Below are 24,665 nucleotides of genomic sequence, written 5' to 3' on the forward strand. Positions count from 1 at the left end.
GTGATGTCCTTTCGTGGATTGCAAACTGGCTAAAACACAGGAAACAGAGAGTAGGATTAAATAGACAATTCTAAGTGGAAGAGAGCGGCAGTGGAGTCCCTCAGGGATCTGTATTGGGACCCGTGCTGATTTGGAAAGAAATAAGATGAGTGAGGTAATCAAATTTGCAGATGATACAAAATTATTCAGAGTAGTTAAATCACAAGTGGATTGTGATAAATTGCAGGAAGACCTTGTGAGTGGAAAATTGGGCATCCAAATGGCAGATGAAATTTAATGTGGATAAGTGCAAGGTGATGCACCGGGAAAAATAACTGATGCTATAGTTACACAATGTTAGATTCCATATTAGGAGCTACCACCCAAGAAAGATCTAGGCATCATAGTGGATAACACATTGAAATAGTCGGTTCAGTGTCCTGCGGCCGTCAAAAAAGCAAACAGAATGGTGGGAATTATTAGAATGGGAATGGTGAATAAAACAGAAAATGTCATAATGCCTCTGTATCGCTCCTTGGTGAGACCGCACCTTGAATACTGTGTACAATTCTGGTTGCTGCATCTCAAAAAAGATATAGTTGCAATGGAGAAGGTACAGAGAAGGGTGACCAAAATGAGAAAGGGGATGGAATAGCTCCCCTATGAGGAAAGACTAAAGAGGTTAGGACTTTTCAGCTTGGAGAAGAGACGGCTGAGGGGGGATATGATAGAGGTCTTTAAGATCATGAAAGGTCTTGAACGAGAAGATGTGAATCAGTTATTTACACTTTGGGATAATAGAAGGTCTAGGGGGCATTCCATGAAATTAGCAAGCAGCACATTTAAAACTAATCAGAGAACGTTCTTTTTCACTCAACGCACAATTAAACTCTGGAATTTGTTGCCAGGGGATATGGTTAGTGCAATTAGTGTAGCTGTATTTAAAAAAGGATTGGATAAGTTCTCGGAGAAGTCCATTACCTGCTATTAAGTTGACTTAGAAAATAACCACTGCTATTACTAGCAAGAGTAACATGGGATAGACTTAGTTTTTTGGAATTTGCCAGGTTCTTATGGCCTGGATTGGCCACTGTTGGAAAGAGGATGCTGGACCCTTGGTCTGACCCAGTATGGCATGTTCTTATGTTCTTACTGAGGTGTACTGTGCTGTTCGTATGTCTCACTCTGTATATAAAACTAGCCCCAAAACCCTACACCACTACCAAAACCTCACGTCAAGTTATTAGCTGGCCCTCCTATAGTGATATAAATAGTTGACTACTATGTGTGCCGCCCCAGAGTTGCTTTCTCATTCTCTTCCTCCTCCACTCCCCTCCCCTATGCCCCTCATTTTCATTAATCTCACCCAAACCCCTCCCCAATTCTGCCCCTTTGAATAAAATGTGTGGAAGTTGCATTCGTGCAGCGCGCTGTGGTAAATATCTCATGCATTATGGCGTTATCGGGGGCATTAATGCCATAACACACTTTGATGAATGACCCTGTTGGTTTGAAGAGGAGAAGCCAGTTTCAAACTCAGGTTCTCCTACATTGCAGGGCATAGCATTGTCTTGAAAACAGGCTGTTCTGATATTTAAATGTCCCAAAAATTGAGAACCCTTAGCAAAAATTGGCATTCTAGACACACCATTGCAATGTACTAGTGAGCACTCAGCCAATCAACATTTTAATTTGGCTGAAATGCCCCTTAAATATCTTAGACTCTCCTGTATAGTAATGCTTCAAGCAGTCTATTATCTGCTGTTTGTTCTTGAAAAAATAAGTAGGCACTTTTCTTAAAAGTAATATGCTTCACTCATCTCTCATCCTTTTGGGCAAACTTGCATGAGTATATAATAGTATATATATAATAGTACCACCCACAAGGAACAGCAGCTTGCCTTTAGGCTGTCATTCAGTGTACACCACCATGGCTGATACTCCCACGGCTCTATTTATTTATTTAAATTCTTTTACTATACCGATGCTCAAGACCAAGTCTTATCGTACCTGTTTACAATGAAACTGGGGGAAACCAATTAACAACTATATAGAAGGTAAAGTTACATTAAACAGGGAGCAAAAACATGGGAGTTGGAAGACAAGAAATATTTAAACGATTACAACTGGAGAGTGTTAAAATAGTCAACGAAAAACAATAGAGTAACAAGGCATATACAGGTTGCTGAGTTCGGCTGGAGATTTATCATAGGCAATTATTAACATAATATTTCCTGTGGAAGGAGGAAACATGGGGAGGAAAGCAGGGGGGTGGTGGCAGGGCAGGGACTGGAGCGAGGAGGGAGGGAGGAGATAGGGAAATGGTCGGAAGGTGAGAATCAATGTTGGTTGATAGAGGCTCCTTCAACGGTAAGCTTGTGTGAACAGCCAGGTTTTCATTTCTTTCTGAAGGAGATTTGGCATTGTTCCTGGCGTATATCTGGAGGAAGCGAATTCCCATGGAGCGGACCCGCAGTCGAAAGTGCTCGCTTATGAATGGAGTTGTGGACCGAGGATTTGTTAGGGGGGGCCTTGAGAGAACCTTTGTAGGCGGATCTGATCGGCCTTGCGGAAGTATGTAGTTCGAGAGGGATGGCGAGTTGGAGTGTGGATTGCTGGTAGATTACTCTAGCAATATATGGTGTACTTTGAGCCATTTCAATAGCTCTGATGCTACTTCAGTGATAAACCAACACTACAATGTGCTGGATGTTTTAAAAGAAAATTCAAAAGTTGGGGGGGGGGGGGGGAGGGGAGAGAAAAAGAAGTAGAGGGAGGATCACTTTGGGGATTATGCAATCTAGTATTGGCAGGATTGGGAAAATAATTTAAAGGAGAATAAATCTGAGAGACAGTAAGAGGGAGTTAGGTACAGAAAGGCATCATCTGTGAAATCCCTAGGAGGGAATATTGATAAGGGGTTGAGGGTTTGTGAGGGTAAATGAAGAGTGAGTTGCAAAAGTACTCTGAGAATGAAAAAAAAGCAAAGACAGAAGAGAGAGAATCAGGAAGTAATAAAGGGGTAGAAAATATGACAGGACGACAGGAAATTAAAGAATAGAAATGAGCAAAAAAAAAAAAGATCTGAAATAGGAGCACCCTACAGCTGAACACTTCTTAGTATACAGTTTGGGTGAATTTATAAGAAAGGTATATAGTTAGTGCAAATAAGGTTAGAGCTGGAGTCAACTTCTTTTTCTCTGGGCTATAGATGAAATAAGCAAATCTAGGATGCCCTTTCTAAATCACAACAGAACAGACATTGACTGGTTTAGTTTCTATAATCAGCTCTTGCTTTTATACCAGACAGGGTGTAAGTCCCCTTATCAGTTTTGCAGAAAGCAGAAGAATGGGTCTGGAATAGACAAGTCAAACAGCATGAATGACCACAAACAAGAATACCCCCTTTCAATCTCATACCTTGAACCCATGTTCTACAGCCTCCTTTCCATTGAAAGAGGCTCGTGTGAGTGCATGGAAACCTTTGAGGTATTTAAACGTCTCTAACATATCTCCCATGTTTAGATCTTTAATTATCTCCATATGACCACCTATCATTTTAGAAACCACTTTCTGGACAGACTCCAACTAGTTTATGTCCTTTTGAAGCTCCAGAATTGATACAGTATTCTACATGACATCTCACCAGGTTCACCAATTTTCATGCCTGGGATATTGTCATCCTGGCTATAAGTTCTTAAAACAGAACAGAGTAGGGTGAAGAGTTGCTCTTTATGTCAAAAACAATATCCAATTAACTGAACTGCAAGGGACATTGGTTACATAATTAGCATTATGGACCATCCTAAAACAAGAAGATGGTGCCACAGACTCAAACAGAAGAACTAGAAAGAGAACTCATCAAAGATATCCAAAAGGTGGGAAAGAAGGGTGAAGTGTTGCTCATTGGAGATTTTAATTTATTGGATGTGGACTGAAGTATTCCTTCTGTGGAATTTACAAGAAGCAGAGATAGTGGATGCCCTTCAAGGGGCTCTGCTCAAAAAATGATAATGGAACCCACAAGAGAGGGTGTGATACTGATCTAGTGCTCACTAATGGGGATAATGTCTCTAAAGTTTGGGTAGGGGCTCACCTGAGCACCAATGCTCATCAGACAATATGGTTCAATTTTGGGAATAGGTACACAGAAGTCACACAAAAACCAGAGTTTTGAATTTCAAAAATGCAGACTTTGTCAAAATGGGGACATCCCTGGAGGAAGAACTGGAAGACTGGGAGAAAATAGGTGAGGTGGAACAACAGTGTGCCAAGTTAAAAGGAGCTATTACAAAGACAACAAATCTATATGTTAGAAAAATAAACAAGGTTAAGAGAAAAAAAGAAACCGATCTGGTTCTCTAAGGAGGTTGCTGGGAAAAAAAAAAAGGCAAAAAGAGCAGCATTCAAGAAGTATAAAAGATCCCAAAAAAGAAACACAGGGAAGAATATCTGTTAAAATTGAGGGAAATGAAGAAAGAAATAAGGAAAGCAAAAGGTCAAGTAGAACTAAGGATTCCCAAAGAAGTAAAGCAAGGAGACAAAACATTTTTCAGATATATCAGAGAAAAAAGGGAGGTATAGTAAAATTGAAAGGAGCAATGTGTGGAGAGAACGAAGAAATGGCAGAAAGCAAGGAAGAAATGGCAGAAATATTAGAAAAAAATACTTCAGGTTGGAATTCACTAAAGAGACACCCTGGAGAAAGACTATTGCTAGTTAACAAGGTCGTAGATAGGGAAGGAGTGAACAAAACTCCATTTACAGAAGAGAATGTATGGGGGTGCTAGGAAAACTGAAAGTAGATAAGGCCATGGGGCTGGATGAGGTACATCCTAGAATACTGAGAGAGCTCAGAGATGTGCGGTTGGGTCTGCTGAAGGACCTGTTCAATAGATCCCTGGAAATGGGAGTAGTGCCTCAGAATTGGAGAAGAGCAGTGGTGGTTCCTCTTCACAAGAGTGGTAGCAGAGAGGAGGCTGGAAACAGGGCAGTTAGCCTCACCTCGGTGGTGGGATAATTAATGGAGAGACTGCTGAAGGAAAGGATAGTGAACTATCTACAATCTGGTGGGTTGCTGGACCCTAGGTAGCATGAATTCACCAGAGGAAGGTCCTTTCAGACAAATCTGATTGATTTGTTTTGATTGTGTGATTAGGGAATTAGATTGAGGAAGAGTGCTCAATGTGATCTACTTGGATTTCAGAAAAACTTTTCATATGGTCCCGCATAGGAGGCTTGCGAATAAAATGAGAAGCTTGGGAGTGAGAGCCAAGATGGTGATGTGGATTACAAATTGACTGATAGGAGACAGTGTGTAAAGGTAAATGGAACCTACTCTAAACAAAGATTGGAGTTAAGTAGAGTACCAGAGGTATCTGTGTTGGGACTGGTTCTCTTCAACATCTTTGTGAGCGACACTGAGGAAGGGATAGAAGATAAAGTTTATATTTTGGCAGATGATATTAAGATCTGCAACAGAGTGGGCAAACCTGAAGCAGTAGAAAGAATGAAAAGTGATTTAAGAAAGTTTGAGGAGTGGTCGAATATTTGGCAGCTGGGAATCAATGCCAAGAAGCGCAGTCATGCATCTGGGGGATGTAGTAATCCAAAAGAACTGTATGTGATGGGGGGGTGGAACATGGTGGAAAACTCTAGAAGGCCATACTCTTGTTCACGTGTCAGGTGACATGCAAGAACCCAGCACTGGGGCAGGCATGAGTGCAAGACTGTATAATGTCAGCATGTATAGACAGCTACGATTACCATAAAAAGACATTCAGGATGTAATGGGTGGATAGCTAAGAAAGATATAAAAGCATTTTGCTTTGTTATGACACGCAGAGCTTCAGAGCAGAATCCCTGGTCCTTCAGAAAAATTTAGAGCAATTGTATAAGCTTTCTGAGCCAATTTTTCTTTAGCTTTCTTACTCCTCCTGCAATATTTCTTTAAATAAAACAATTGATTCTGCCCATTTGTAATTAACAGGGGTGAAAGACTGATGTGCACGGACCAAGAGAGGGATCTTGGGGTAATAGTGTCTGGTAATCTGAAAATGGCAAAGCAATGTGACAATACTAAAGGCAGAAGAATGCTGGGCTGCATAGAGAGAGGAATAAACAGTAAAATATGTTAGTGCTCTTGTACAGGTCCTTGATAAGGCTTCACCTGGAGTACTATGTTCAGTTCTGGAGCCCGTATCTCAAAAGGGACAGAGACAGGATGGAGGCGGTCCAGAGAAGGGCGACCAAAATGGTGTGGTAGCTGTATTGGAAGACGTATGAGGAAAAGGCTGAGAGTTCTAAATATGTATAGCCCAGGAGAGAGAAGGTACAGCGGAGATAATACAAACCTTTAGGTACTTAATGATGCACAAATTTTGAACATTTCAATGAAACTCCAGGGGCGACAACTCAGAACCAGCGTAAGGAAATATTTCTTTACGAAAAGGGTGGTGGATGCCTGGAATTCCCTTATGGAGGAGGTGGTGAAGATGAAAACAGTTATACAATTCAAAGGGACATGAAATAAACACTGGATCTCTAAAGCATGCAGAAGGGTAAATTGCTCGTGTGGCTGTTAAAAACCTTATCAGAATGCATGGAGATTAATACCCTTAACCTATATGCCTTGATGCTTTTAATGCCTCTGAAACATTGGTCCCCATTTCGATGGCAGGGGAAAAGAGGAATTAGATGCAGATAACCAAGAGGGCCCAGCTTCTATGGTCTGGAGTTCTGATACGCAGACATAAGGGAAAAAGCACAGGACTGCTTCTACGGCCAAGTCCATAAGCAAAGCATATGAAGCAACACTTTCTGAATTTTCAAGAAAGCTCATTACCCAGTAAAAATATTGCTAGCTGCAATTTTTATGGGTATCATAAGGCTTGGGGGATAACTGCATGGAGCAAGTTACTACCCTTAAGAGAAACATGGGAGAAACCTGCACAGAGTGACAATTACTACCTTAAGCTTACTGGGCAGACTGGATGGACCATTTGGTCTTTATCTGCCATCATTTCTATGTTTCTATGTTTATCCATTTGTTTGGACAGCTTAAGATCACTGCATACAATCATCACCAGATCCCGCTCTTCCTTCATGCTCAGAAGAATTTCACTTCCAATACCGTTCCTCTCCCTCTGGTTTTGCATCCTAAATGGATTAATCATCATTTTTTAGTCTTAAATCTTAGCTGCCAGACCCTGAACCATTCCTCAAGCTTTGCTACATCCCTCCTCATATTTTCTACTTTCCTGGCTGTCCACCCTGTAACAGATTTTGGTATCATTGACAAAAGACAAAACTTTCCAGACAATGCTTCCGCTATGTTACTCATGAAAATGTTGAAAAGAACTGGTCCAAGGACCCATCCCTGAGGCACACCCCCCTCCTCAGACAAAACTCCATTTACCACTACCCTTTGTTGCCTCCTACTCAGTCAATTTCTAACCCATTCAACTCTAGATCCCATATCAAGGGCATTCAATTTATTTATGTCTCCTAGAGATGTGAATCGGAACCGGAATCGGTTCGGATTCCGGTTCCGATTCACATGTGGGTTTTTTTTTCCCATCGGGCCCAATCGCGGTTTTGTTTATCGGCTGCGCCCGAGCCGATAAACAAAAAACCCACTCTGACCCTTTAAAACTAATCCCTTAGCTTCCCCCACCCTCCCGACCCCCCCAAAACCTTTTTACAGGATCCTGGTGGTCCAGTGGGGGTCCCTGGAGCGATCTCCTGCTCCCGGGCCGTCGGCTCCCACTAATTAAAATGGCGCCAATGGCCCTTTGCCCTTACCATGTGACAGGGTATCCGTGCCATTGGCCAGACCCTGTCACATGGGAGGAGCACTGGATGGCCTGCGCCATCTTGTGGCTATCATGGAGTTATTGGTTATTTAGGCAGGAATTTGAAAAGCAATTATAAAAGGAAGAGAGATAAGGTAATATGGATAAGACTAGTAGCAGAAGAGGAGGCTCCGTTAGTGATTTTGTTTTTTAAAATTGTATATTTGTTTGTGATTTGAATTTTGTGTAGGCTTTTGCTATAAACTGCTACAATCATTTGGAAATGGCAGTATAGAAACTTTTTAAAATAGATTGCTATGAAAGTGGAAGTGCTATTGCTAGGTAATTTCAATCTGCTGGATGTTGACTGGGGCACAGCAGATGAGGTCGTATCAGAAAAACAGGAAAAACGTTTGCGGCAACTGGTAACAGAACCATGACATGAAGGTGCAATACAGCACCTAGTGCACACAAATGAGGATCGTGTTTGGTGTCATAGTGAGTGATAACTTGGGATCAGACAATCACTGCATGGTGTCATTAAGATGGGGAGTACGTCAATGAATCATTAACTATGGGGGAAAATCTAGGGGAAGTAGAAGAGCAGTAGGGCAACAAACCTTTTTGTTATTACAGCAACCAAAGGTACAGTAGTTTTCTAATTAAGTGGCTTAAAGAGTAAGAGAAAAAAGGTTATCATTCATAAGCTGCAAGATACTACAGAAAATTTGCTTTTTCAGATACTGCTGCCTAAGAGAAGCTTGGAAAATAGTCAAGAGAGCAAAAGCACAAAAGGAAAAAAAAATAGGTAAAATGTTAAAACAAGAGAACAAGACTTTTTTTTTTTTTTTAGTGGCAGATGGAAGTACAAAAATGGATCTGTAAAACTGAAAGGTGAAGTGGGGTGGGGGAATATGTAGAAGCTGATGAGAAGAAAACAGAATTGTTTAACAAATATTTCTATTCAGTGTTCCCTGAAGAAGTGGTTGGAGTAGGACCACAGAAAACTGTCATAAATAGGAAAGGAAGTGAGGTAGACTAACAATTTTCAGAAGACTGTTCACAGTGAGACAGCTAAACTAAACGTAGATAAAGCGATGGGGCCAGATGGAATACAACTGAGGATATTAAGGGAACTTAGCAAAGCTACCAGTGCTTCCCTATCTGCCATTTTCAATACTTCTTTAGAGTCAGGATTAGTTCCAGAGGATTGGAGACAGGCAGATGTCATTCTTCTGCACAAAAGTGGAAGTAAGATGGAAGCTGGGAACTACAGGACAGTTAGTCTGATCTCAGTGGTAAGCAAACTAATAGAATCACTGCTAAAACAGAGGATAGTGCAGATTCTGGAATCCAATGAATTAATGCATCCAAGGCAGCATGGGTCTACCAGCGGTAGGTCTTGTCAGACAAATCTAATCAACTTCTTCAACTGGGTGACAAGAGAATTGAATCAGAAGAGGAGTGCAAGCATGGTATGCTTGGGTTTCAACAAGGCCGTGACACAGTTCTGCACAGGCAATTTATAAACAAATTGAGCGCCCTAGGTATGGGACCTAAACTGATTGACTAGATTAGAAGCTGGTTGACTGGGAAATGACAAAGGAGTAAAATTCTGACGAAAGGGAGGTTTCCCCCCAACGGTGTCCTGCAGGAATTGATTCTTGGACCAGTTCCATTCAACATTTTCATTAGTGATATTGTGGAAAGTCTACTGGGAAAGGTTTGTCTTTTTGCAAATGACAGCAAAAGTTTCAAAATGGTAGCCACCCTGCAAGATGTAGAAAACATGAGAAGGGATCTAGTGAAGATTGGAGGAATGGTCTAGAGATTGGCAGCTATGACAATGCTAAAAAAAAAAAAAAAAAAAAAATTATGCATTTCAGCTGTAAAAACTAAAGGGAGCAACACAGGATCGATGTGAAGTTCTTCGGTGAACAAAACAGCAGCAGGGTCGCAGAATGATCATCCTTGATGATGTTAAGATGGCCAAACAGGCAGATGTGGTGACAGCAGTTGACAAAAAGCTGCTTGGGTGCATAGGGAGGGAAATAGTTGGCAGGAAAAAGGAAGTAAAATATCTGATGATTTCTCATTGACAGTACTGTGTACAATTCTGGAAATCATACCTTAAAAAGGAGAGAAACTTGTCCAGATAGCAACTACTAAAATGACAAGCTGTCTTCATTATAAAGCATATGGGGAGAAGCTTAAAAATCTAAACCAGTATATCCTGGAGGAAAGGAGAGATATGATAGAGACATTTAAATACTTCCAAGGATTAAATGCTCATTAGGCAGGTATCTTTCAATGAAAAGGAAGCATTATAATGAGGGATTGTGGGATACTAGTGAAAGGGGATAAAATCAGGAATAATCTAAGAAAATATTTCTTTACAGAGAAGATGGTAGACACATGGAACAGCCTCCCAGTGAAGAGAAGAGGAGAGTTCAAGAAAGCTTGGGACAAGCACAGAGGACCTCTCAGGGAGAGGAAGGAATTGTAAAGCTGAGCAGGAGGTATGGATGAGCAGACTGGATAGGCCATATGGTTTTCATATGCCATCATGTTATGTGTTTCCATATTACCAAATAGGACACAGAAATGTAGGAAAGGAAACACAGAAGCAGAGGAGGACTTTTCTGATGCTACAAACAAAAATATTCCCAGAAGTCCTGCATCAAAAGTTCTTCACAGACTTTGTGATTTGAAAATGTAAAAGCTGGAAAACTATGCAAATTTGAAAAAAAATAATACACAGGAGCCTTGACCAGATATACCAAAGCAAACTGCTTGAAAAAGGGCCACAAAGGAGGTATGCAACCATGAATGTACAAATGTTTAATCTAAGAGAAAAATTCCCCTTCTCCTTTCCTGTAAGCAGTAGCGCATGCCTTATGTAAGGGGAAATCCAAATTTGCCCCTTAGTAGTGAAGTTGCTCCTTACTTCTATATCGTCAGTGGTCTCAACGGACCTTGAATGCAGTAAATGATGTCAGACTAGAGTAGAAGTGTTTGGAGAAGTCTGGCAATAGGAAATGTCTGGGGTGTAACAAAACTCCTGTGCTCGTACGAATATGGGAAGCTCTCCGAGGGGTGGCTGGTGAGAGTCTCTCCATTCAAGGTGCAAGGTCAGTAGAGTGGGGCCCTCTCTTAATAGAAGGGTACCTGAAGGAGTATCCTGTCCTAGGAAAGTGGCTGGGGCCCAAGGTTGGGGTGCCCGGGTTTCCAGGAGTGGGAAGAAGTCTCTTGGGATCTTAGATTCCTGAGAGCTGGTGAAGACCAGAAGTAGTTTCAAGGAAGATAGGTGTTGTCCCTACTCCTTTGTCTAAGGAGAGTGCTTCAGAGATCAGGAGAAAAGAGAAAGGTCCTGAAGAGTTGCTGACTGATAAAAGGAATCAGTAAGTTGAGAAGCGAGAGAAATTCCAGAGATGAGGATAAAAAGCTGTATCCAGGAACAGGTGCCAGGGGAAAGCCAAGAGAGGAGAGCTCCTTCCCAAGAGAGCTTATGTAACCAGGGATATAGCCTATGCTAAAGTGACAAACTGAGTTTATTTTTCTTGCTATTGGACTTTATCAGCTGAACTGTTTGATGCACTAAGCCTTGCAGTGCTGCCATGGATTTTATTTCCCTGCCAGTAAAGAACATTACTTTTGAAAATAAGGTATTGTGTGCACTAAGGTGTTTTATTCAGATTGGACTGGTATGCAGAAGAGATCCAGAGGTGAGAGAAACCCTAAGGGCCTTGAAAAATTGTCTTATTCCCTCTTTTGTGCAGAAAAAACATGGAAGATATGGGTACTGCTCTTGCCCACAACCCTGTCAGCCCCTGTGCCCAGACAGAAACTGGAAGGGGCTACACATAATGTATTATTTTTCTAAATTGTATTTTATTTTACAGGCAGTAGAAACTGTCCTGTGTTCTCTTTTGAGATGCCTATATTTCATTTTAAATATTAAAATCTGCATTATGGCAAGGACTAAAAACAGGTTCATCAACCGCAGAATGGGAAAAAAATCTCAAAATGATGGACATTGCTAAGCTGAAAATACATTTTGTTCAAGAAACAGTTCTAGCAAATTCTTAAAAGCTCATCCTAATTTTTATAAAAACTATGCTGCTTTTTTAATGGAGGACTGCTTGACGGTAGTTTAACTGAAGGGTTATAATGCACTCCACAACTTCTGTACTGTGACTGTATTTTATTCTCTCTGTGCTTTGATTTCCATACTACCTTATGGCTCTGTAGAGTCCATAGTGTCCCACTATGAGCCAGAAAGTCATTATTTATCACACATTTACATATCTATATAGCTGCATATTTCTCTTCTCTACAAACTGTATACATTCCACTTGCTATGTGAAAGGGCACTGGGAGATCAAAGATTCTCTCTGTAAAAAAAATATTATACAGAACTTGACAGAAGTAATGAAAATGGTAATATTTACAAACTTCATCACAGCACACACAAAATGCAAACTAGAAAGGGAACTCTAGTATAGAGAATGTTTTGCTGCACTGTCTCAATGGCAGAAGTCACCATCTTCAGTTTCTACTTCATTATATCCTTTACGAGCAAGCATCAACCATAAATGATGAAAGAAATATGAATAGTTTATCACTCACTGAAGGTATGTATTACTAAATAGGAGTCATTTTGTTAAGTAAGAAGAGAACAGAGGGCAGAAATTTCTATCATGACCACACCCATCAGTAGCACCCGAGAAAAGAGCAGCAAAGGCAATATATAGAGAGGCATGTGGGCTTTTCCAGCATTTACAAAGTGATAAACTGAAAATTCTTGTGCGATGACATAGAAGCTCTATATGCATGTAAGATGTCTCCAAAATTCATGGTTATGAACGTGCTATGCTACCATCAGTGGTGTTTCTAAACATAAATAATTAAGGGGAAGAAGAGAGGAAAAATTAGCTAAGGAGAGGGACAGATTGGATCATCATTCCCGCATTGCACGTCCACCCCCCATGGCAGGGCCAGCTTCCTGTCAGTCAGTGTGGGTGCTCCCCACACTGTATCATTTTAATGATTGTCACCAGGGCTATAGTAGGGGCTTACGCCCAAGGTCAAATCAGCTGGATGGTTCCCTGCATTATTCCTTTTATACCCCTTCCTATTTCTTCAAACAACTATCATCATCCCTCCCTGGAGTCCTAAATCTACCAATCTTACCAAGGATCCAGGTTAATAGTTTCCTCCATAGAGAATAAACTGAATTTCCTTTTCTTTCCCCCATGGACCAAACCTCTGCTTACAGTCCCCTGGCCATTGACTTAACCACCCACCCCCCTCCTTTCTCCTTCAGATAGGTCAAGGTTAGACTATTGACTTCAAGGAGACCCTTGGGAGGGGAGGGGAAGTGTCAAAGGATAAGAACATAAGAAATTGCCATGCTGGGTCAGACCAAGGGTCTATCAAGCCCAGCATCCTGTTTCCAACAGTGGCCAATCCAGGCCATAAGAACCTGGCAAGTACCCAAATACTAAGAAGAACCCATGCTACCGATGCAATTAATAGCAGTGGCTATTCCCTAAGTAAACTTGATTAATAGCAGTTAATGGACTTCTCCTCCAAGAACTTATCCAAACCTTTTTTGAACCCAGCTACACTAACTGCACTAACCACATCCTCTGGCAACAAATTCCAGAGCTTAATTGTGCGTTGAGTGAAAAAGGTTTACAGTGATTTTGTTCAGTTCTTCTGACTCATCACCCCTGAAACCCATCTCAGGAACCGGCCCTCCCCCCACCACACACAAACATTGATAGTGATAAATATAGTGAAGGGCCACATGCCAGTTATTAAATTCATTTAAAATGGAAAACAAAAGAATTACAATTTTATCATTTTTTAAATTTAAAATACTGAAAAAAGTCTCACCATGAGACTAATTTTCATCAGTCTTTCTTTTTTCTCCCCTTTATCTCATGACATTTTCTCCCCTTTATCTCATGACATTCTCTATCACTTTTCTCCATCCTTCTCCATCACCATCTATGTGTTACTCTCCTCCATTTTCTCTCTTTTCACTTTGCTCCCCTTCCATCTTCACTTCTCAATCTCTGGTTTTGCCCCTCCACTTCACTGCTCTTTTATCACAATTGTCCTTATGTATTTATCATATAAGAAATACAACAACCATATAAAATTAGAAAATACATATAACAATTTACATAAAATTATTAATCTACCATTAAAGATCAACACATCTATTAAAAAAATCAGCTTACCAAATGGTACTACATGGCCTGCAATACTAATGCCCTCACTTTCCTTCCTTTCCTGACTTACCCACCTTATCAGCTCGCCACTCTTAACTATGTCCCAGCCTATAATCTCTCCTGCTCCATCTCTTATCACGTTCTCAGTCATCTCTTTTAATCTCATCCCCTTCCCAGCCCACCAGCTCCTGCTCTCATCTCACCATCTCTCAAGCCCACCATCCCCTACCCCCATCCCCCGCCTGCTCCCAGCTCACCTCTGTCTTTGTTCTCTCCCCTCCCTTTGCTGACTTTACCCTGGTCTCTCTTCTTTTGCTCCCTTCCCCTTTCCTTTCTTCTCCATTGCTCATCCTGCCCTGGACTTCCCTGCTTTCCTTCTCTAGTACCTATCCTGGTCAATGCAGCCATTTAAAAACAGTACTGGCGTCATAACAGCAGCATAACTACAGTAGCCATAGCAGCATGCAGGAAGCACTTCTCTCCCTACTTCGCATGAGCCCAGCTCTTTTGCACAGGAACAGCCAATAGTCCATGGGTGTGGCAAAGAAATGCTTACAACATACTCCTGGCCTTCCTTTCCTCCCCTCCATCCCCAGTGCCTCTTTAAGGCGATGCCTAGGGCTATCATTGTTACAATTATTTGTATTGGTGTTTATCAAAACATCATTAAACCACTTTAAAGTCACAATTCTTCAGAGACATGCATGTAACCACCACCTCCTGGGATGTGAATCACTGTAGCTCATTATCAGTGACAGCCAATCAGCCCTATTTCTGACATATCAGCATAGACATGACCCAAGCCATTATGAATCATTTTTCAGAAAATATATTCATTGGGCTATTTAGGAGCTCACACACACAAAAGCTTTAAGACAAACTTCTTCCATCCTAAACTAACTACTTGTTCACTAATTATTCTAACGTCTCACCTTTTATGAATGATCTTCAGGTCTTTTCTTCCTTTCCACCCTTAGAATGATGATCACTATTTTATTTTCAGTGATACCAGATAAAATGATCTCCATGTTTGCAGTTTAAGAATGACAGTTTACACTTTTGGGTTGATTTTAAAAGTATTGCTTGTGCACTACTGTCCACATACACATATATGCAGGCCTCACGTGAGCAACACGCATTTTAAGAAGCTGCAAAGTACATGCATACATACCAGTGCATGCGTCAAGAAGAAATGGGGGGGGGGGGGGAGAGGTCTTGAAGACCTCGATATGAACTGGGCAAACTGGTGGACTACTTGAGAAAAAACATTTTTTCCCCACACGTTTTAAAATTCGCCTGCATACGTGCAAAAACACCACTAAAGCCCTAGCCGAAATATGCACAAAAGGGGTACTTTAAATGTTACATGCGTACTTGCAGGCACAATTTAAAACTGAAGTGCCTCTCTGCTCGCATGCCAATATGTGCGTTTTAAGGGTGCATGCACGTTCCTTTTAAAATTACCCTTTTTGTCTTATAAAACCAGAAGTCCTACTTACATAGATTCTACAAAGTATTTTTAAGCATGTATTATACATTTAGAGATTCTTGTTCTTTCACGTAAAATGTTTATTTACTATAAATGATGCTCTTTTAGAATGCTGATTAAACAAATATAGAAATACCAATGAACTAATGAATTTCCACAAGATCTCAAGGTTATATAATCTGTTGAGGTTTCGTGGCAATAAACCCCCTGAACTATATGGCATGAAGACTATGTGATGGATGGCAAAAGGGGATTTCTCATGTTCAGAACACAAACCAATTTGCTGTGCTCTAACAGAGCTCATGTACATTATCTTTGGGCAATTGTTCTGCTGATCTAGCAAAAGGTGCCTGCAAAATATATGCTTTTTTTTTTTATTCTAGATAGGTAGGGCTATTTGAACTCTGTTATATCAGCAAAAATCCAGAATTCCTATTGCCAAAGTATACTGGGATAAAAGCTGAAAAAACCGAATGACTAACCATGTTCTGGTGCACATGGAGCTATTCAGCCAACCTCAAAAAAATGCTATTTTGAATACATATATGTTTTTATATTTCTTATTGTTCAAACATTGTTTAATAGGTAGCCTAGGTTTTATTTGAATTAATGTTAGATTGATTTTTTTCTTTTATAGCAAAATATTCAATATAAACAATTGGAAACGAATAGCATAAGAGTAATTAATTACCTTCCCCTTACCAACACCCCTATACACAAACATGCACACACAGCCACATCATACTGGAGACGCTACAAACCTCATTCTGAAAGGTTTTTTTTTCCTATTCCTTGCCTATGGAAAAAAAATCTTTATTCAATAAGGCACTATACTGTATCAGAGAATACCTTTGACACACAGTATTCCTAAAAGTTTGGCCAAAATAATCGGATATCTTATTCAAAATTGTTTTTCTGATCATAGAAGGGGGGAGATATCTGAGTGCTAAAAGCCATTTAAACATAATTATTTTTAGATGTATAAGTACCATTAGGTTTTTGTACATGTGCATAGATCACTATTAAACTGCTAATCCAGAGCAATTCTGGTTCAGACAGGTTCCTGGGCTTAATTGAAAACAATCTAGTTTTTCCCCTCTGCTTGCTCTAATCATTTCAAAGTCTTCCTTTGAACAACATACCTTATCACAGTAGTACTGATTTGAATCTTCTGTTAGGCTTCCTTTTATGGCATTGTCATAGGTCTCTAAGAACTGTTTATCAACCCCTTCCAATGAATGCGAACCCGGAAGATTCCGCACTCCGTTTGGAGAATGTGACGAGGCTTGGGTCAGACAGCTGAGAGCTGGGCTGTGTTCCAATGTATTCCTTTATGGAAAGAAATATCAAAAGAATGAATGAAGGTAAAGGCAACAGGTATTTGCATAAAAATGAAGTTTTTAATGGAAAGTGATGATGTTAGCCTACTTACAATAAAAATATATTTTTAAAAAAGGAATTTCCTGAGGAAGGCGATTCTAAGAACTTCTGAAAGTTTGCACTTTTAACCATTTGTTAACCTGATAAAACTGGCACCGCTATCCAAACTACTTTGCTGATTTTCTTTTAATTTTAGATAAAATACAAAATTCGTTGGCATATTATAAAGCCATTAGATAAAATATTCCCCACTTTTATTGGTGTGGTGGGAGGAGGTACTAGGGCATGCAGCACACCTATGCATTATGCAATTCACTGAAGAACATCTAGGAGTTAGGCCTGGCAGGTGTAATAGTTACATGTTATGACACAATGAATTACAAATATTTATGCAAAGAAGAAAAACATGATTTACAGTTCCATTCATATACATGGTTAAGCTTTTTTCTCCTCTAAACATAGTTTATAAATTATTTTGTCAATTTCTTTTTTTTCAACTTCATGTTTATTGGGTCAAATAGTGCACAAATACAGAAAAAACAACCAAAACAATATTTCCTTTGTTACTAATACTGTAAATACTTTAACCTTATAATCCAATCCATTTTATTTCTCTGGTGTTACTGAAACTTCAACCTATCCAAAAGAGCCTTGCTGATGGATAACTGGATTGCAGTATACAACCATACACCCCCTTCTCGTGTTCTACTACTGTAGTGGGTCTACTGTAGTGGCAGCCTGAGGCCTAACATACTAATTACACGCACAGCCAGTCACCCCAGGTTCATTCCAAATGGGATGAGGGGTATGGTGTACAAGAAGGATAATCTTCAAGACCCTTATGCTTGTTACTATTACTCTCTTCCACAGACCATTTTAACACAGGCTAGTTTTATCCCACTGATAATGTAATCCTGCTCAATATTAGAGGAATCACAGGTTCAGGCAGTTGGTGTATTTGCTTGGCTGAGGAGTCAAGAAGAGAAAACTACCGCCTATGAAATGATGATTGAATGCTGCTAAGTCAGAATGCCCCCTAAACAGAAAGATACGACAGCATTGTGAAGCCTTGGTTGGCCTGGGTAGCCATCCATCTGTCTGATGAGTACAGCTGTTCATCTCTGGATCAGAGGGCAGACACAGGGGCTGTTTCTCTCCAACAGCACACTTCACATTCATGAGGAAGCTAGTGCTAAATCATTTACAGATGACCTGATTCAGAGTGAAGTTAGTATTTGAATAAATAACGATCTGACATATATTACACATTTTCTTGGTGATGAATCCATGGTAATAAACTGTTACAATCACAAGCTCAGTCCCTCAGAGTACATTAAAGTGTAGTTGTTTTTTAAATTCTCCTACTGAACGGCTGTGTGGATTCCCTAATTCCTGGGGACATCCCTGGTGTCTGAAATCCAATTCTCAGTAGCTCTCTGACTTCCTCTCCCTTGGTGTACCGGGTGGGCATTCTCCTGGTTCTTCTCTTCTGATGTCATACCAGGTGAGCACTCCCCCCTTCTTATCAGAGGATTTCCTGGGTGGCAGGGGATTTGCTGGAAGAGCAAACCCACAGTATGCAACAGCGGCAGCTTCTAGTACCCTCACTGGCAAATTTCAAACAGCACAAACAAATCTCCAAAATCATAACACAGGACTCTTAATTTCAAGGGAATAGAAGTCCTAAGCTAAGAGGCTTTCTTCCATGACTTGGAAAGCTTTTAGTCCTTAAACAAAATCTTAGACCCTCTGACTCCAATTCAAAGGTGAAAAGTTGACTGCCCTCCTCCCTGTAGTGACAGTTTGGAAAAACAAAGATACAGGGAATACATTCTCTAGCCCCTTCCTTAAGGATTATTCATCTATTCTTTCAGGGAAATTCCATGGATTCAACAGTGAAGGAAAACCAATCAGCCAAAAACTCTTTGCAGGGGAGAGGGAATTAACAGCTTTCTTTGCCACTCTAGTTGGTCTTCTGGAAAACTCTAGGGGTCTCCAGATAAAAATGGCTAGAATAAACCACCTGGCAAACTCCCATGGGTTGTGCCTTTGGGCAAGAGTCCACTCCACTACCTGCTCTTTACAACCACAATATGTCTGCTCTAACATGAACATAATGCATTGGTACGGATCAAACAGGTCCCTACAGCATTTTCCAGATCTGGTACCAAAGACAGTTGGGAATACAGAGAAAAAGAAAGACTAAAGCCTTGTGTGGGGAGGAGAGGTGTCAGACTCCTTACCTCACCACCACCAGTTATACAGAGGCTTGGCAGTTTGTTGCTTTTATTCTCGCAGCAGTTTCAGGGAGCACAGACACTTCAGAAGAAACCTACTGCATGCGGAGCACGATTCTGCTTACTCCATCAGTGCTTTGAAGTCTACTATGGATTGCCACCACAGAAGCTATACTGAGATCAGCTCCTGCTCTGTTTTTGCAGCACCAATAGACATAATTAAACATTGGGATTTTCTCCAGTCAAACCCCTCCATGTACTGGGGCACAGTCAAAGGGGTATTGCAAAAAGAATCTAATAATGTACTATAGAATATATTTTGGACTTATCTAAAGGTGTCGCTAAGCACTGGGCCCCGGTTCTGCTGGCTTGCACCAGCCCATAAAACCCCTATGCCTTTAAAAAGAGTGGCGTGGATGGGATGCTGCTGTCTGATTTCCCCTCCCTCCAGCCTCCCCAGCCCCCCTTTATAGGCAGGCAGGCAGGCTCCAAGTATTGTGCACCTCATCTTGAGAGAAGGTGGATACAAAGAGTCAACCTTTTAGAGGGGAAACTTTTCTTCCCACTCCCCCTTCTTTGGAGTACATCTTGCTCCCAGAGCCCCAAATCAAACAGCCAGCAATGCCTCTGGTCTGAACTAACTAGCCGAGAACTTTTCTACTAAAACATTTTAGGAGGTCAGCTCAGCTGTTTAGTACCCCATCACATTCAGTTAACCTTCCTCACAAATCCATCTGAAATCTGTTTTGAATCAATTTTCAGCATGTTCAAAAGGTAACTGAACACAGATCCTTTTTCAGTTTTTAACCGCTTTCAAGCAAGGGTCGAGCTCACTTGTCAAAGAACGATGGCTGCATTGTGAAAGCTGCTCAGCCTGTGCTACAAACAGAACTGTGCTCCGTCCAATTGTGCAGAGAATTCCACCCATCTGCTTCTTACGAGGGTGAGGAGCAGGACAGGAGGGTTAATAGCAAAGATCTTCCAAGCTGATAGAAACATTTAAACATTTGACGGGCTTTAATAAGTCATAGGAAAAGGTAATTTTCCCATACAAAAGGAATTTAAAAGACAAGGGGTCATGATATACTTCTTTACCGAGAGGGTGGTAAATGCCTGGAATAACCTTTCATAAAGGTGGCAGGAACCAGTACCGTGACAGAATTCAAGCAGGCATGGGAAAGATAGAGAGGACAGGGTAGGAAGAGGGTTGGGGAGGTTGCAATATTGCAAATAATGTATCGACTCTTCACTTTGAGAGCAGAGGCAAGAGGAGAGGTAATCAGTAGAAAACAAAGGACAAATAGCACAAGGCAGTGATGGGTTAGCAGTTTACAATAGGTTACAGCTCCTCAGAAACCAGCTGGATCAATGTTCGCAGGCTGGTGGTGGCTGGGTACTGTACGGTAAGGCAATGAGAAAAACAAGGGCAGGGAAATAAACACAACCTAGTGAGACAGCAGACCATGGATTAGAAAGTGTTATGACAGTCAGTTGCAGATGGCTGCGATCGCGTCTACTCACGTCCTGCACCGTCCTGCTTGTGGTGGGGGCTAGTCTCTGCCGCCGCATACCCTGTGGTGGTCGGGGTGCCGCCGCCACCCACGCCGACTCCGGGCCTTCCTAGGCGCGCGCGCATGCCACCGGGCCCTCTTTTGAAGCTGCCACGGCGGGAACCTCGGGGACATCCCTGATTGATGATGTCATTGGATCTCGGTTCTTAAGCTCTGCCTTCGCCCCCAGCTAGCCGACTTGGCAACGAGTCGGTACTCAACGAACTCCTGTCTCCGTTGGACCTGTGGGGATGTTACCAGACCCTACTTGGACTCTGGACCCTGACTGGTACCCGCTCCTCGGGGGCCAGCATGCGCTCTCTACGGAGACCTGGTCTCCTGGCTTCCCCCTGCTCTTCAGGCTGGCTCTGTGCCTTCCAGAAGTCCTACTCTGCCCACTCCCCACTCCTCGGGGCTGCCTCTGGGAATGCCTTCACCACTTGGGAATTCTATCTCCGTGCTTCCCTGCTCCTTGGGGCAGAGCCTACGTTCTACACTTAGGACTGTCAGTGCTTCCCCGCTCCTCGGGGCAGTTCCCTTATTCAACCACTCGTGACTGCCAGTACCTGCCGCTCCTCAGGCTTGTCTACGTCATCATCTGGAGACCTGACTCTGGCTTCCCCACTCTGCGGGTTAGCCTACGTCATCGCATCAGTACCTCCCTCGCTATGCAGCTCCGCCCCTCGGGGTTGCCTCTACAATACACCTCCTGCATCCTGTCTTGCACTTCCCGCTCCTTGGGCCTGCCTAGCGCCACCCCCTTCGGAGGTCTCCGCCCAGGTACTGATCTCCAGCCCAACCTGCTTACTGTGGGGGTCCCTCCTTGTTGTGTCTCTAACCCTGCTCCTCGGGACATCTCCACAGATTCTCACCCAGAGCTCCTGCTGTGCCTGACCTTGCCTCCCGACGGTGTGGACCTGTGGGGCTCCTCCCCACAAGTGGTAACAACTCTCACCTCGGGCCAAGGGTCCACGAACCCACAAACCATTACAGAAAGATTGTTACCAGCATTCTTCCACTCCCCAGAAAACAATTGGGTTGATGGTGGTGGCCTGTTACTATCCAGCAAGGTCACTGGGATCTAGGAGGCTGAATATTAGAACAGCCTCACTAGTTTTGATAGTTTGTTATATTTGTGTTTATTCAGAAGTTGGGAGATCATGGACGGTATTTTGAGATATTTTTTGATTAATCAGAAGTTGATGGGTATGGAGTTTTATGTGCAGTTGAATAAAAAAAAATGTTTTAAAATCATACTAAGGGTGGATGATAAAGAGGACGGGCAGCATTAAATAAGACTGCACAGTGACTGGCCTGCTGACAACTTTGTCCATAAGATAAGTCGTACAACATAGATCTTTGTTTTCACATATTATAGTAAATGGTTATAATATTTGGTATTATATTAGTGTTTATGCCTGACTCCTCTATCAGCTTACTTGTATGCTTTTTGAGACCGTGATGTGCTCCTTTTTAATTATAATAGACATCTATTATACATTATATATATTATTACAGAAGAGGGGGCAAGGTTGGCCCTTGCCCCCTCTTCTGTATATAGTATTTATTCTATTTTATTTCACTTTATTTATATATTTATTGCTCCGTTCACCCCTTCTTTATTTTCCTACTCCAAGTTAAGGCTTCCTTGTTATAATGTAACTGTATGCTCCGTATCTCTTGTTGATTGGTTAATTGTATATTCTGCTTAGTTCATTGTAAACCGAATTGATTTGATTTGTATCAAGAAAGTCGGTATATAAAAGCCTTAATAAATAAATAAAATAAAAATCTATCCAAGACAGCTTGACTAAGGTATGACAAATGAGGAACTGAAGTATATTCTTGAGCCCATCCAGTACTACATCCAAGTTGGGAGGAAGACCCAAAACTGCCACTCAAATTGAGAAGGGATCTGTACTGGAAATTTGACTATTGAAAAGACAGTCACAGATTTACCCAGATGAAGTAAATCTATTGTAAAAGACTGTATGAAGATTGGATTTGTAACACTGATTGATATGGACTATAAGCAAAGTCAAGTTGAAACATCATGACTTCCAACATGATCTTTACTAATAAATATTAATGGACTTATGACAACACAGGGCCTTGGAGAGAAATCTCCCCCACCCTACAGGGTATCTTGGAAATAATGGTGTTTATATGGAAAATGGGATTTGGACTACAGAATTAACCCTATTATGCGAATCGTGCCCTTGGATTCCAATGAGGATATCAGCTCAGTGCTTACAATGAAAAAAATAAAGTTTAATTGTAGACTGTGCCACTAGTGGGTGCTGGGAGAATGGAATCAGGGTATTACTAGACAAAGCTGGAAACGTCAGGTGGCAGATATGCATAAAGAATAAAGGTTCCTGTTTTACTAAACCATTTCCAGCCCTTGAGTGAATGGTTGATGTTCATGACAGATATTACTTCATAAAACCATAAGTTCATTAAGTGTGACTATGATCGCTTGAGACCATGCACTAAAACTCCCGTTAACTTAAAAAAAAAAAAACAGCTTTAAAAAACACAGAGGATACATTTTTAAACTGGAACTTCTATAAGACTTACTTTGCCTCATATGGCGTTAAATACCAATTTTATCATCTTAATGTTTAACTTTGATATATCTTCAAGTTAACTGGATACTCAGCAGAATCTACCTGAATAAGCATTCCGCTGATTATACTCTACTAAAGTTACCTGGAGAAAGTTATCCGTCAGCTCACCAGGTTACTCAATATTGTCTATTGCTATTAAGATGGCAAGGTTGACGGTCTTCTGCGAGGTTCCCACTGCCAAGGTGTGTAGGTGTGTGTGGGCCCCCCACCCCCAATAACCTCCCATGGGATTCTGTCTCCTTTCCAGCCATAATACAAATGAAAATGTGGAACACCAGGATATCTTCCTCTCCAGTCCACCCCTCAAATGATGATTTTTTTTTTTAACATGGGGGGGGGGGGGGATCCCAGCATCCTACATTTTTCTTTATATTTTTGTCCCAAAGGAGAGGTAATCCTGTGGGATGCTGTCAGGACCTCAACATTTTTTTTTAAACCTAGGGCGTTATTCCATGAAACAGTGAGCAGTCAATCAGGTAATTTTAGATCTGCTATTTCTCCAACCAGGTTAAGTTTATCCACCTAGTAATGAGTATCTGTGATAGCTGGATAAAATTAAGCCCTGCCACTGGAACACCTGCGCAATCTCTTTTTTTATCTAGTTACATTTCAGCTAGGGTAAAACTTAAACACAGGGAGGTGGGATATTCAAAGTTATCCAAAATTCTTTTGCATATGGACCGCTATCATTTTTTGATCCAAGAGGGTAGAAGAAATCAGCATGGATTCTATAAATAATTTAGTTTTTTTTAAATATCAGTCTAGTGTAAATTACTTATTTACATTCTCTATATTTATGAAGGAGCTAGTCCAGACACAAAATCAGTCATACAAAATGGTTTGGATAGCTAAAATAGCCACATTGAGTTTTCAGTCACTTCAGCCACATTAGGTGGCCAGTAACTGTTGTCTGGATTAAACTCTAGCTTTTTTTTCTCCCATTTGAGACTATGGCAAAATGTTTTAAGGCATAAACCACATAAAATAGCAATTCTTTTAAAGCAATTCTTTTAAGGCATAAACCACATAAAATAGCAATTCTTTTAAACAATTTCTCTCCCAGAGAAGTGCAAGTGTGTCTGGTTTTCAGAGTAACCAAGCTTTGCAAAATTAACCTATTTTTAAAGCCAATATGCATATCTCCCATTTATATTCATTGTGCTTATTCTGAAAACCAGATGCATTTGTGGGACCAGGATTCTGCACTTCTGATCAATGCTTGATGTGGAATTCACATCCAAGGGTCAAATTAGAAGCGCTGCTGGTTGAAGTGACAAGAATAATTTCTCATATAGTATGCTAAGGAAAATTGTACTTTCATTCTGAAGCAAATTATATTAAACAAGTATGAAGTATAAAATAAAC

At 41.1% G+C, this 24,665-nt stretch overlaps 1 protein-coding gene across 5 annotated transcripts in view; it reads right to left on the reverse strand.

Annotated features, from left to right (window-relative positions):
* Positions 1-24,665, reverse strand: part of PTPN3 (protein tyrosine phosphatase non-receptor type 3) — a 723,876-nt gene that overhangs the window by 203,505 nt on the left and 495,706 nt on the right. For all 5 annotated transcript variants that reach the window (XR_003854628.1, XM_029589859.1, XM_029589860.1 and 2 more), the window contains one exon: positions 16,646-16,832. Coding sequence is in view for 4 of the 5 variants with exons in the window: in XM_029589859.1 (XP_029445719.1) it covers positions 16,646-16,832 (187 nt within the window). In the remaining variant the exon portion in view is untranslated. The remainder of the gene's footprint in view (positions 1-16,645; positions 16,833-24,665) is intronic.

Source organism: Rhinatrema bivittatum, chromosome 2, assembly GCF_901001135.1.
Source record: "Rhinatrema bivittatum chromosome 2, aRhiBiv1.1, whole genome shotgun sequence".
In the NCBI taxonomy this organism is placed as follows: domain Eukaryota; kingdom Metazoa; phylum Chordata; class Amphibia; order Gymnophiona; family Rhinatrematidae; genus Rhinatrema; species Rhinatrema bivittatum.